Source organism: Pteropus medius, unplaced genomic scaffold (assembly GCF_902729225.1).
Source record: "Pteropus medius unplaced genomic scaffold, Ma_sr-lr_union100, whole genome shotgun sequence".
In the NCBI taxonomy this organism is placed as follows: Eukaryota; Metazoa; Chordata; class Mammalia; order Chiroptera; family Pteropodidae; genus Pteropus; species Pteropus medius.
In genome coordinates this window covers 3,651,028-3,663,880 of record NW_024348533.1, presented here as the reverse complement: position 1 = coordinate 3,663,880, position 12,853 = coordinate 3,651,028, and the positions used below count along the sequence as shown (strand labels likewise).

The following is a 12,853-nucleotide window of genomic DNA, read 5'->3' as shown; positions in this document are numbered from 1 at the left end:
ACCCCTAAGATTCCTTCTAGTTAATTGCTAATCCTCAGCTCTGCAGGGGGAGTCTGTAGTCAGGCTCTCCCTTCCCCGACACAGTCAACCCAAAACACCACCCAGACCCAGGGAGGACACAGTTACATCCCCAGCCCCCAGGCAGAGACCCTGAAGCCACTCAGGTATCTCGTTCCCAGAGTCCCCAACGAGATGCCGTGGGTCCAGCCCCTTTCCCTCATTCTTGGCATGACCAGACTCCCCAGAGAGTGATCCAAACATCCTGTGGTCTTGCTGTACATCTGGGTGTCCATAGTTCTGTGTGTCATGGTGGATGTTTGGGGAAGAGAGAGTTTGTGATGGAGGAAGTAACAGGAGACAAACCAGGAGAGACTGCGTAGCGTGAGATCTTGGAGCGTCTCCAATGCCGACCACAGATCCAGAATGTGTCTAACAGAATGTGAAGCCTTTGGCCAGACCTAGAAGGGCCGGTCTGCATTTTAGAATGGTCCCTCTGGTGGTGGGGAGCAGGGAAGCGGGTAGGGTGTGTCACAGGGAGCAAGTCTGGAAGCAGAGAGACCAATTAAGAAGCTGATGAGATGGTCCAGGTGAGAGATAATGAGGTCTGACGCAAGGTGAGAACAGGAGGGATGGAGAGAATGCAGTAGAATTGGTGATGGGGAGAGTGGGAGGGAGAGGAAATATATGACAGTTGGGTTTCTGGATTGGGAAGCCGATGATGATATGAAACCCAGAGGGGTCTAAGGAAGAATTTCAAGGGCTTGTTTCCTTTTCAGGGATTGTGATGTCTGAGTTGGGGACCAGATTCACAGAGAGATGAAAAGGAAGCTTCTTTTAAACTAAAGGATCGTAGTTTGATCACATACAGCAATGGTGGGTTCCATTCAAGATCTAGCTGGGCAATTGTCTGACTAACCTGCCTAACATTATCCACTCATCCACCCACCTGTCCGTCCATCCGTCCATGCATGCATGCATGCATGCAACCATCCATCCACCACAGCCAGCCACCCAGCCACCCAGCCACCCAGCTGCCCAGCCAGCCATGTGTCTAGCCATCTATTTTTAAGCACATTAGTTGAGTTCCTACTCTATGCTGAGCCAAGATTGGCAAGGTCAGCTTCTTTCCTGGTCCAAGCAATGGTCCAGTCCCTGAGTCAGCCTGAGTCCTGATCCCTTCACCTATAAAACAACAATGAGCTCAGCCTTTTCCATAGGTTATGGAATTCAATGAGATAAATGACCCATTGGCTTTGTGCCTAGAACAGGGTCCCTCAGTATTTGCTCTCTTCAAGCTCACAGGCCCTTTTCACTGTCTCCAAGGTGGTAGAAGCATCCTGGCCATGGACACAGCCCCACCTCCTTTAGATTCTCAGTGCTGTTTCAGGTCCACAACTCATCATGGCTCACCGCTACCCTCTGATTGCTCAGGGTCCCCTGAGCTGCAGTCCTACTCGACATTGAACATATTGTAGGGTGACACAGACCCAGCCTTTCTCCATCAAAGAAGACAGACATTTCTGCAGTCTTCCCTTTAATGTGATAAAGGTTAACTAGTTAGTGCTTAATATGTAGAGCATCATGGCGTTGTCCACGGGGCAGTGTCCAAAATGGACTTGCTGTTGAAATGGCTAAGAGCAGAGAACACAGCAAGACTGGGTTTGGATCCCAGCTTCACCGCATCATGGCTGTGTCAGTTTAAATCACAGAACCCACGGGGGAGAAAAAAGGGGTGGGGGCAGAGGTGCTGGCATTGGTTTGGTAGAGTGACCGTGAGTCCTGGTTTACCTGGCTAAGTCCTGGTATGACTGTCGGTCCAGCATCCCCTTTCACTCTGAAAAGTGCCCTGCTTAGGACAGTAAGCCATATAGTCTTACGGCTTGTTCTGGAAGATTCTGCGAAACTGAGGCAGGGAATCAGCCAACTAGTTCTTACTAGAAAAACCTCCATTCACAGCAAAAGGGAAATAAAAACAACCCCACTTCTCAGAAACATCGCTGTCACATTTACAATAGTGCCTTTTGTCTTTTTCTTTCAGCCCGGATTTAAAAAATTTTTTTATAAGTTTATTTGAGTCAAATTGACAAGATACTGGGAAGCAAGATCTTGAATGCTCCTGAGGATGACAGTTTTCCAGCTTCTTTTATGCCTTTGGAGTTAAGGAGGGATCTCTCTGCCTTTTTAACCCACTTAGGATTTCATTGTCTATGAAACACTGCATCTCGCTCTTTATTCATCCACCGTCATAGCATCATCGATCGTTATATCACAAGCCTTGTCCTGTGTCTTTACACTCAGCACAGATGCGGTTCCTTAGGGTTGCATCACATTCTGTCATGAACCTTAATTTATGTAGGAACCCTCTGGTGTCCTGGAACCTCTTTGATCTGGAGGGAATGATTTGGGTAAGGTTGCGGTTCATGAATAGGCGGGATGGGTATCACCGAGCCCGAGAAATGCAATCGTGACTGAGTTCTTGCGTTGGGATCATCCTTGGGCTCAGAGGCCCTGTTAAAGTCATACTAGGGATGGGTCGGAGGCTGTCTGAGCCGGAGCACCCCCACCCAGGAGCGCCCAACCCCCACACAGGCTGTAGAGACTCCAGACCACAGGCCCTGTCCCCCCACCCCAGTCTCCTGCCCTACTCAGACCCTGGTGCTCCTCGTGAAGAGGGTGCTTCTCCTTCTTAATAATATTATAATCTTTGACAGTTTTGTCATCTCCTTTCCCTGCTCTCATGGAGCTCAGAGGTTAGTGGGGGAGGCAATTATCAATCAAATCCATCATAGGAAATATCATTGCAAAATGACATTTTGCAATGGACTTATGCATTCAATATATTCCCCCAAACTCGGGGGATAAGGTGGGGCTGCCATAGCCCTAGGAAAAGCCCCAAAATGTGGAGCTGACCAGTGCTGCTTCCGGGACTCCTGAGAGCAGAGGAGAAGATGGTCACACTCCAGCCCTAGGCCTCTCAGCCCCTCTGCTCATTTCAATCCCCTTCCTGCTCATGGCCTGCCTCTTCCCCATCTATGACAGACTCTCGTGTGTCCCCCAGAACGGTGACTCTTGCCCTGTCTGCTCACATGCACGCTGGGCCTGGAGCCTGGGTGGTAGGCGGTGTCTCACATTGAAAAAAGGTTTCCAGGAGGAGGAACAGTCTCCGAGGGGAGATGCCAAGATCTGTCTGTGCCGACAGTGTCTGCGAGGCCTGTGGCATGAGCAGTTGGATCTGCGGGTCTGAAGCACACGACGTGCTCCTTACCCCACATGGGGCCTTCTGCATGTCCCGACCTCAGGAAGCAGCATGTGGTCCATGGCGCTGAAAGTGGAGCAGACGTCTTTGAAACGTCCTCCTCCTCCACCTCCTCCTCTCCAATCCATCACCCAGTTCTCCCGATTTTCCTTCTCCAGGAGCTCCAGGCCACCATCTCTCACCTTGGTTATTGCAATAGCATCCCAAATGCTCTCCCTGCTCTGCCCTTGCTCCTCCTAATCCAGTTTCCAAAAAAGCAGCCAGCTAGCCTTTCAAAATGCATTTCTCATCATATCACCTCTCTCTCTTTTAAAACCTGCCCTTGCTAGCCTCTCAGCATAAAGACAGCATCTGTCACAGCCTGGGGGCCCATTGTGACTTGGCTTCCCCAGTGAAGCCATCCCCCAGGGAGAGTATGCACAGTGAGGAGAGCTGGGGCCCAGGGCTGAGCCCAGAGGGGCCCCCACATTTCCGGGAGGGCACAGGAAGAGTGGCCAGCAAGGGAAACTGAGATCCCGCAGCCAGGATCAGGATAAAGAACAGAGGAGCAGATGCCCCAGAAGCTAGAGTCGCCATGTGTCGGAGAGATGCCTGGTCAGCTGGGTCTGCTGACATGGCAGGTAATTTGAGAACAGAGCTGATTTAGTGACTCAGAGAGGCGTCTTGGGCCAGTGCTGGGAGAGGAGGCAGCAGATATCACGCCAGTGTGAATGTGACAGGCCGACAGATACTGAATTTCGTCACAGCAACACAAACGATTTTCCCAGGGGCGGCATGGCTGCTGAACAGAGAATGACACCAAGAACAAGCTTGCGCATCCAGGAGCAGAGCAAGCCGTGGAGGCGGGAGCAGTCTGCTGTTTCCTCAGTTCTCCATCAAGATTCATTGCTCCTTAAATACATAGTTTTCTGAGGGTGAATTTTCTACAGGACTTAAAGTTTGGGGATAATCAAGGGAGGAAAAACTAACATTCTAGACCACCTGCCCAGGAACTGGATTTTGGGGGGAACTGGCTAATGAGCAGAGTAATCCCACAGCAGGGTTCCCCATCAGCACAGTTTGAGAACTCCTGCCTCTTCTCACCAACGTGTTTACTTATTCAACCAACATATAAGCCCCACTGAGTCAGCTCGGTGCTGGGCACTGGGAATATGGCAGTGAGCATCTGTCCCAGCAGTCAGGCCAACACGGTTGCACACAAACACAGTGGAGTGTGCACTGCACACATGGACACACATCCTCTTGATCTGTGGTCAAGGCAGCCCTCCTCACCCGTAAGCTGGGTGACATCGTACGGACCATCCACTACTTCCCTTTGGGGATCAGAGCAATCCCTCCCCTGGCCCTCTTGACTTTGTCCTCTCTTGAAGAGGCTGGACTTCAATCTGAGCTGCCCTGCACAGAGCAAGCAGGGCCCTGAGAAGTCCCAGTCAAGTCCCACTTTTCAAGGCTACATTAGAGCCTATGGGGCAGGGCAGGGCGGCTGACCTGAGATTGTCCTGTCTCTGTTTGGGGGATGAGTGCCCTGGGTAATAATTAATTCTGGTGGCCCAGGCGCCAGTCACTCATTGACTGACGAGGCCAAAGTCTGTGACCAAAAGAGCTGAAGCTCCTTCAGTCTTTTCTCAGAAATCACCTCTTCCCCTGCAACTCCCTTCCTCATGTTGCTCCAGCCCTCTGTCCTTCATGCTGGCCCTGGGGACCAGGCCTGAGCATGAGGCTGTGGATAGCACACTCCCAGACTGTAGTCCCAGGCTCCAGCTCCCAGGTTTCAGACCTGAAACTCTGAGATCTGGTCTAGTCTTCAGATCCTGGGCTCCAGCTTCTAGAGTGTCCTCTCTGGTGTGGCCTGCAGTGGGAGCTCTAGGCCCTGCCCCTAAGTTCTCAGGTCGAAGCTCTGGGTTTGGAGTCTTGGTTCTGGGTTCCTTCAGCACCTCACTAATGGGGTAAGAAGGTGGTTGCCTCCTTGCCTAGTGAGGTTAACCCTCCCCGCCTGTCTTAGATGGCCAGGACTTCACCCTGGCAGCTGGCACTTTGGGCTGGTCTGGAGCTGGGACACTGGTTCCACGGCACTTACCCTTGGCTTCTGCCTCTGCTCTACCCCGAGCCAGTTCTCTGGAGACAGGAACTGAGATTACCACAGAGCGCCCCTTACCCAGACTCTGAAGGAGTCACAGGACACATACACATGTTAATGTCCCCAGATCTTCTTGGATCCCCCCAGGACTAACAGGGACAGGAACTGGTATCTCTGGTGGTTGTGCAGTGGTAAGGGCCTGCATCCAGCCAGGGCTGCATCTGAGTCAGTGTAACCCTGTGAATCTTCCTCCCCACTGGGCCTTGGTTTCCCTGTGGAAGCTGAATTCCAGCCTCTAATCCCCCAGAAGTCAGAGTCACCTGACCACCAAGACAGGCCCCCTGCGGGGTGCACCTTGTGCTCACCCACGGGGGTGGGGGTGGCTGCCCAGGGAGCAATGGCCTGCAGCTGCATCAGCACTTCTAGCCAGGCTCCAGTTGAGCAGCCTCTGCCTCTGCCTGCCCCGACCCTGGCCTAGAGCTGAGGTCACTGTGTGCCTTACACTCACCCAATGCCTGTCTCGCCCCATCCTCTTCCCTAGCCCCAAGGCCATTAAGTGGGGTTGGGGGATGAGATTCTCTCTCAGAGGCTTGGAGCCACACAAGCTTGGGCCCCATGGTTTCTTTGAGGAAGTCACACCTGCTGGCTCAGCCTGCATCCTCTGTAAGAGGTGGGTATTGTAGGCTGCAGAGTGGATAGCAAATGTGTGCTCTCTCCCTTCCTTCCTGGGACGCTGGGTGGACAGGTGGACTCCCCACCAGGCTTCCCGCCTGGTAGGGTGTGGGAAAGCAGCTCCGTGACCTTTCCTGATCACCAAGGAATCCAGCTCTCTTCAATGGCTTTGAAACACTGCCCGTGGATTGACCAGCTGAAGCCCCTTGCCCCTGACCCAGGGCCTCGAGGGATTCTGGGAGCACAGAAACTGGAAGGAGGGAATCGGGTATCCCCTGCTGCAGGGGACCTGTTGGAAGAGGATCACAGAGAGGGTTGTGGTAGAGGAACATACCCAGCCAGCTAAAATGGGCCTCCGGGGTGTTGTGCTGAAGCACCCAAAGGAAGAGCTGGGTTCTACTTTTGTAGAAAGAGATGGCGGGCCGGCAGTGACAAAGAAGCGGCCTTGGGAAATTCTTTGTGTTACGATTATTTTTAATTGGCAGCTGTTTTAAAAAGTAAAGCAAAAACTTACTTTGATCACAGCCCCCAATCCTGGTATGTTCCCTGTCTCCTGTCAGTTTTGCATGTATCCTAGAACATTCCCTGTCCTTTCTATATACTTATAAGTGCCTACGTGTTTGTGGTTTGTATAAAGGTCTCATGCCATTTGCATTACACTGCTTTTTTTTTTTAATTGAACACATTTTGGAGAACTTTCCACATCAGGACACACTGTACCCAGTTCCTTCTCTGCTGTGTGGCATTGGAGAACACGGACACACCATCGTGTGTTGTGTCACCCGACTTCTCATCACCATCCACGTTTGGCTATTTGCCAGTGTTCAGGTCATAGACAGCCCTGCAGGGATGGACCTCCTCCTGCCTGGGAGTGAGTGACTCTCAAGTGGCACTGCTGGGGTCACATGAGGTGTGTTTTTAATTTTTAGCAACAACTCCCAAACTTCCCCAGAGTAGCCATATTAATGTCTACTCCCTGAAAGGTCCTTGGCTCCCATCAAGGATTTTTTACAGCATCTGGGGTGTGTGTCCCTGAGGCAGACCTTCTGAGTGCTGGTCAAGCTCTGGGGATGATTCCTTACAGGAGCCTGGGCCGGCCACTTCCCCTCCTGCAGTCGTGGTTTCATCCCCACCAGGCTGTTTTGTTGTGAGGACAAAAATGAGGTAAAGGATGGAACATGCCTAACTCGGGGACATTGGTAGATGTGAATTGTCCCCTTATAGGGGCTGATCTCTAGGGAGGTATTTCCATGTGACCCATGACCCCCTTTCTCATGGGGCAATGTCCTTGGTTCCTGAGAGTGACAGGAATCATCACTAGGGGGCTGCAGAAGGGTGGGCTCGGTCTGCAGGATCTGCCAACTTGGAGAAGACATCTCATCTCTCACATGGTATCCCCACCTCTCTATCCTGGGGCCTGGAAGGGTGTCTCCACCTGCGGGGAGAAGCCCTAGGCTCAGGAAGTGTGAAGGGGTTCTGCAGCTGATCAGACAAATGACATGGGCTTGTCTCCCTCCCTCCATCTCTGGCTAGACTGTGACCCTGGTGTTATGTAGTCCCCTGCCCGGGACCCCCACTTCCCTGCTGTCCCTGCATCCTTCACTGGGACTACCTGAGGCTGCAGATCATTTGTCAGCCCCATTAGGCCAAGGGGATAGAGAAGTGACTAAGGGGGATGAGGTCCCTACCATCAGGGCACATATATCATATTGTCTGCAAATGAGTATAAATAAGTAATCAAAATTGTTACAGAGTGGGCTGAATGCTGTGAAGGAAAATAACTGGATAGGCTGGTAGAGAACAAAGTTGGGGAGCACTTCGCATAGGGTGTCTTAGTTTGTTTGGGCTGCTACAACAAAATGCCAGAGACCGGGTGGCTTATAAACAACAGAAATGTATTTCTCACAGTTCTAGAGGCTGGAAGTCCAAGGTCAGGGTGCCAGCATGGTTGGGGGCTGGTGAGAGCTCTCCTCCAGGTTGTAGACAGCTGGCTGCCTCGTTGCTATGTCCTCACATGGTGGAAGGGGTCAGGGAGCTCTCCGGGGTCTCTTACAATGGCACTAATCCCATTCGTGAGGACTCTACTTTCCTGTCTTAATCATATCCCCCTGGCCCCACCTCCTAACATCATCACACTGGGGGGTGGGATTTGAACATATGAATGTGGGGTGACACACGCATTTAGATTACAGCACAAGGTGATCCTGAACGCTTCTCTCGGGTGTTTAAGCCAAGCTCTTCTATGAAGCAGGGCTTTTGTGGTTGCAGATCTTAGAAACCCCATGAAGAGTAACAAGTATACGCATATCAGAAGAACATATTGGCTTGCCTAATGAGGAAGTCTAGGAGTGGCTGACTTCCGGCAGGCATCAATTTAGGTGTTTAGATACTTTTGTCAGGAATCTCCTTCCATCTCTCAGTCCTGTGTTGCCATCGTTTGCATACAGGTTCTCTCCCTACTGGTCCTATCTGCAAATCCCTGGGAGATGGTAGAAAATGACCAGGACTGGGATTCTGATTGGGTGAGAGGATCATCCCTGAACCAAACTGATTGGCCAGGCCTGAGGCATGAGGTCAACCAGCAGAACAACATGGAATATGGGGCAGAGGGCTGAAGACCCCTCTCCCAGGAAGGTTTGGCTTCGACTTCTGGAGAAAGGCATGGTGGGCCAGCAAACCTCAGTCTCTCCCAGGAATTTCAAGGATGAGGAGCCAGTTACACGATGGGGGTGGGTGGGGGAGCTCCTGGCAGAAGGAACAGCAAGTGCAAAGAGCTGGAGTGGGGGTGAGAGCTCGACTTGTTTGAGGGGGTCAGGAGGGCCCCTCAGTCCCCAGATACCTTCTCCAAGCTCCTGTGACCCCTTGCTTCCTCTGACGCAGCACCAGGACTGAGTCTGGCTTCTCTGCCTGCAGGCTGGGGCTCTCCTTCTGGGAGACCTTCCCTGCTGCCCCTCCCTGTGTGAGGTTTCCCTGGCTGCCTGGGGTCAGAACATGTCCCCTACAAGGTATTCCATGCAATGGACTGCAGCCATGTTTGCAGAGACACACTTAGTCCCCAAAAGAAGCAGAAAGCAGTGATCCGACACTGCTCAGATAAGACTGAGGAGCAACACGATGACACCTGGCAGAGGCACAGCTCCCCAGAGGGGTCCTCCCCTTTCCCCGCCTCTGTCCTTCCCTCCCTCCCTCCTTCTTGTGCTTTCCTCTCTCTCTCTCTCTCTCTCTCTCTCTCTCTCTCTCTCTCTCACACACACACACACACACTCACTCACACCCCCATACTCAGTGCAGTCAGGAAGAGAGGTTCTGATAACAGGAAGTCAGGGAGTACATCCTGAGGTCCCCAAGAGCTTCCGGGCACTGCGACCTTGACGCCAGAGGCGGTGTGGTTGGGGGTTACAGGGTACACAAGGAACATACTTCATGGCAGAATAATAATAATTATTATAATAACAATATCATACATCCAGGACAAACCCAGCTGCCCCAAGCCTGCTGCAAAGTCCATATGTTCAGTAGAGTACAGTGGGTAGAGAGAGGGCTTCCCACCTGCACCCCCAGGCCTTATTCATACCAGTTCTCTGAGGAGGGGCCGGCCCCTCCTCCTGCTCCCTGATGAGACTTGGCACATGGTAGGAAGGCTGGCACTGCCAACGCCACTGCTCTGTGTTGGGCATGCCTGCACAGGGGGTGTGGGGGAGGCCCACCTCCGCCCAGTGGCCTGGCTGCAAGGAATGGGTAGACGAGCTGCGAGGGACCAAGTGGTGGCAGCTGTGGGGCATGGCTATTCTGAGCCCCTCTCTCCCGCCTCCTGGCTCTTCCCACGGGCCTGCCCGTGGCAGGAAGGGGCCAGGGACACTCACAGTATAGACAGGGCATGCAGAGTGGGCCCATGGCATGCTTGGCCCGCCAGGTGCCATGCAGCCAGCCTGGACTGTTGGACAACTGTCAGAGGGCCGAGTGGTCAGTGGAGTCCAAGGGGCCCCCCTTGGGCTGGGCTGATGATTCAGTCTGTGGCAGGGCCTCTTGGGAGTTGGGCCGTTGGGCAGGCAGCTGCAGAAATTCTGGAAGCACCAGGTCCTCTTTGCGCAGAAGGCCCCTTTGGTCGTGGGCTCCACTGCATTGTACCCGGTTCAGCAGTTCCACCAGGCCTAGGGGTGGCCACAAAGTCAAGGGGCCCACCCACACAGACTCGCCCATGCTATTGCCACAGCCTCTCTGCCCCAGCACCAACGCTGCCTCACTGCTCCCCCACCCCCAGCCCGGTCCCCCAGCCCTGATGCCCTCTAGCCCTCCTTTTCCAGCCCAATGGCATCCAGTTCACTGATGCCACCTTCAATGGTCCCAGCCCATCTGGTCCCCGGCCCCCACCATCTCCCATGTACCTTCAATATCACAGGTCTGTCGCTTCGCAGTGACACTACTGGGCACCTCGGCCAGCGAGTTGAGGGGCAGTGTTGGGGGATGAGTGGCTTTGTCCTGGGTTCTAGGCGGGCCTCCCTGCAAGAACGTGGGGTCAGAGCCACCAGGAGGGGAGGTGCAGCAGGCAGAAGAAGGCACCCCGCCTCTCACTCACCTGGCTGCGGCTGGGGGATGTGTCCCCGGATTCGGAAATCTTCGCACCTGCGGCAGAGAGCACCACCTTTGGTGTTTGCCTCCCCCTTGTACCCCTTTACTCCTGGGCCAAAGCCGTCCTCGAGACAAACCCCAGGCCAACATTCTCTACCTACCTGGAAGAGTGTGCAAAACCAGTCTCTGGGCCGCCACCGAGCTCACTAACTTCCCTAGATCCAGCAGCTGCTTCTCACCTGGCTACGGAACAGGTCAGCAGCCCGCGCGACAGGCAGCCCGCTCCCCACCGCCCCGCCCCTGCCCCAGGCCCGCTGCCCCGTGGCTCACCCGGCACAGCGCCACCTGTTGCAGGCTCAGGCCGTGCTTCGCCAGGATGGGCTGCAACGCCTCCTGCAGCTGCTTGGTGGGCTTGGCCGAGATCCGCACCACGCGCTGCAGCGCCGCCAGCTCGAGCCTGCACGGAACGCTCTGGCTGCGGGGTGGCAGAGAGCCCACCCCACCTTTGCCCCAACCTACCCCTGTCAGCCCCAGGAGGGGGCGGAGCCTGCACGGGGGAGGAAGGCCAGCTTACGGGTGGGGCCCTCGCCTAGGGGGCGAGGGTAGCGCAAAGGGCGGGACCTGCAGGGAAGAACAGCAGCTTGAACACGACCCCCACCCAACCCAAGTCTAGAGGGCGGGGCACTCACTCGAAGGTGATTCTGTTCTCCAGCCGCACTTCCTGGTCCGCCAGCACAGTGCAGTCCTGATCCAGGACCAGGGCCTTCTGCAGATGCCAGGCAGGGTCTGAGTCCCACCCCACCCCCGCCCACCAGTTATCCCCGCTCTCCAAGGAAACCACCTTCACTTCCTCAGTGGCTGCCCTAAGGGTCAGAGGAAGGGCTGATGGGCAGGCGAGCTACAGGGATGTGGATAGAGTAGAGACCAGGCTGGAGTCCGAGCCCGGCATGACCATGGCCACGGAGAAGGGTGGCACGAGTGCTGGACAGACTTGCAAAAAGAACAGTTATGAGAGACATGGGGTGAGGTGGTCATGAGATGGTAGTGGGATTGCTTGGGTAAAGGGGCAGGCTTAGGTCCTGGATCACAGAGCATCTCTTCCTGGCGGAGATAGCTTCTGCCTCTTTGACAGCTGCCTCTTGTCCCTCAGGCACGTGAAACCTGCCCAGACCAGCTGGATGTATTTTCTCCCTCACCACCCACCTTTGGTCAGCCACCCAAGCCTTGTCTCTTTTTGGACACGTGTCCACTTCTCTCCATCCCCACATACTACTGGCACTTCTTGTCTCCTCACTGCAAAGAGGGCTCTTCCCCCCAAAACCGCTGTGAAGACAGGAGAATGTGAAGTGTCTGGCACAGTGCCTGGCACACAGTAGGTACATAAACAGTAGTTGTAGTGATTACCGCCCCCAGAGGCCCTGTTGCCTGCACCAGCCCCAAGCAGGGAGGCAGCCTCTCCCCTGCCATAGGCCTGTGCTGTGCTGCAGGGACAGGTGGAAGGTGGGTGGTGAAGTTATATTTAGCAGACGTGAAAGCTCATCTGTGCTAGGAGGCTGCCCGGGGGCCTGAGAAAATGGGCAGAGCTCTTCCCACTGCTGCCCTCACACTCCCACGCTCTAGGCCCCCAAACATGCCCTGCACATCTTACCCATCTCCAGGCCTTCACTTAAGCTTTTCCCTATGCCTGGAATGTCCTCCCTCCACAGCTCTGACATGCAAACTCCTCTTCATCCTCATCAACTGCTACTTCTTTCAGGAAGCCTTCCCGGGGCCAACCAGAAATGCTTGCTTCACCCCAGGAACTCTCTGGAGGTTCAAGTCCTCCTCCCTGATCACAACCTGCCTGGCTCACCTCAAGCCAGTGGTCCTGGAGGACAGATCTCAGGCTTAGGTCCCTCTGCCCACCTACCTGGCAGGGCCTCAGAACTGTCTACTGGGTGAATGAAATCCTGACGGGTCTTCTGGGATGCAGCATCCTTCCTTTGGATCCCCCTTACTGGATGGTTTAGTTTAGTGAGTTTCCCCTAGACTCCTCTTTAAAGCTATGCTAGTTTGCACCTAAGGGAAAGTTTTTCCTAGATTAGGTGCAGTCGGGTGTTCTTGGTGGCTGAGGAGGTGAGGGCTCCCCCAAATGGTCATTTCTGGGATGGGCAGTCTGAGCTTGGAGTAAAGGGGTTGGGGGATGGGACGGACCAGCTCCAGCAGTGGTTCTCCTACACTGCCTTCCAGAGAGGATCACAGGGAGGAAGACAGGCAAAGCAGGAAAAGAGAATGGAGGT

The 12,853-nt window shown here is 54.2% G+C and overlaps 1 protein-coding gene across 2 annotated transcripts in view; it reads right to left on the bottom strand.

The window, feature by feature from the left end:
- Window positions 1-9,425: 9,425 nt before the first annotated feature.
- The window catches only part of RGS14 (regulator of G protein signaling 14), a 16,150-nt gene continuing 12,722 nt past the window's right edge, over window positions 9,426-12,853 (bottom strand). For both annotated transcript variants that reach the window (XM_039880069.1, XM_039880070.1), the window contains exons 11-16: window positions 11,264-11,340; window positions 10,905-11,031; window positions 10,736-10,817; window positions 10,582-10,628; window positions 10,391-10,505; window positions 9,426-10,156 (exon numbers count right to left, since the gene is read on the bottom strand). In XM_039880069.1, the coding sequence (XP_039736003.1) occupies window positions 9,954-10,156; window positions 10,391-10,505; window positions 10,582-10,628; window positions 10,736-10,817; window positions 10,905-11,031; window positions 11,264-11,340 (651 nt within the window). In that variant the 3' untranslated portion in view covers window positions 9,426-9,953. The remainder of the gene's footprint in view (window positions 10,157-10,390; window positions 10,506-10,581; window positions 10,629-10,735; window positions 10,818-10,904; window positions 11,032-11,263; window positions 11,341-12,853) is intronic.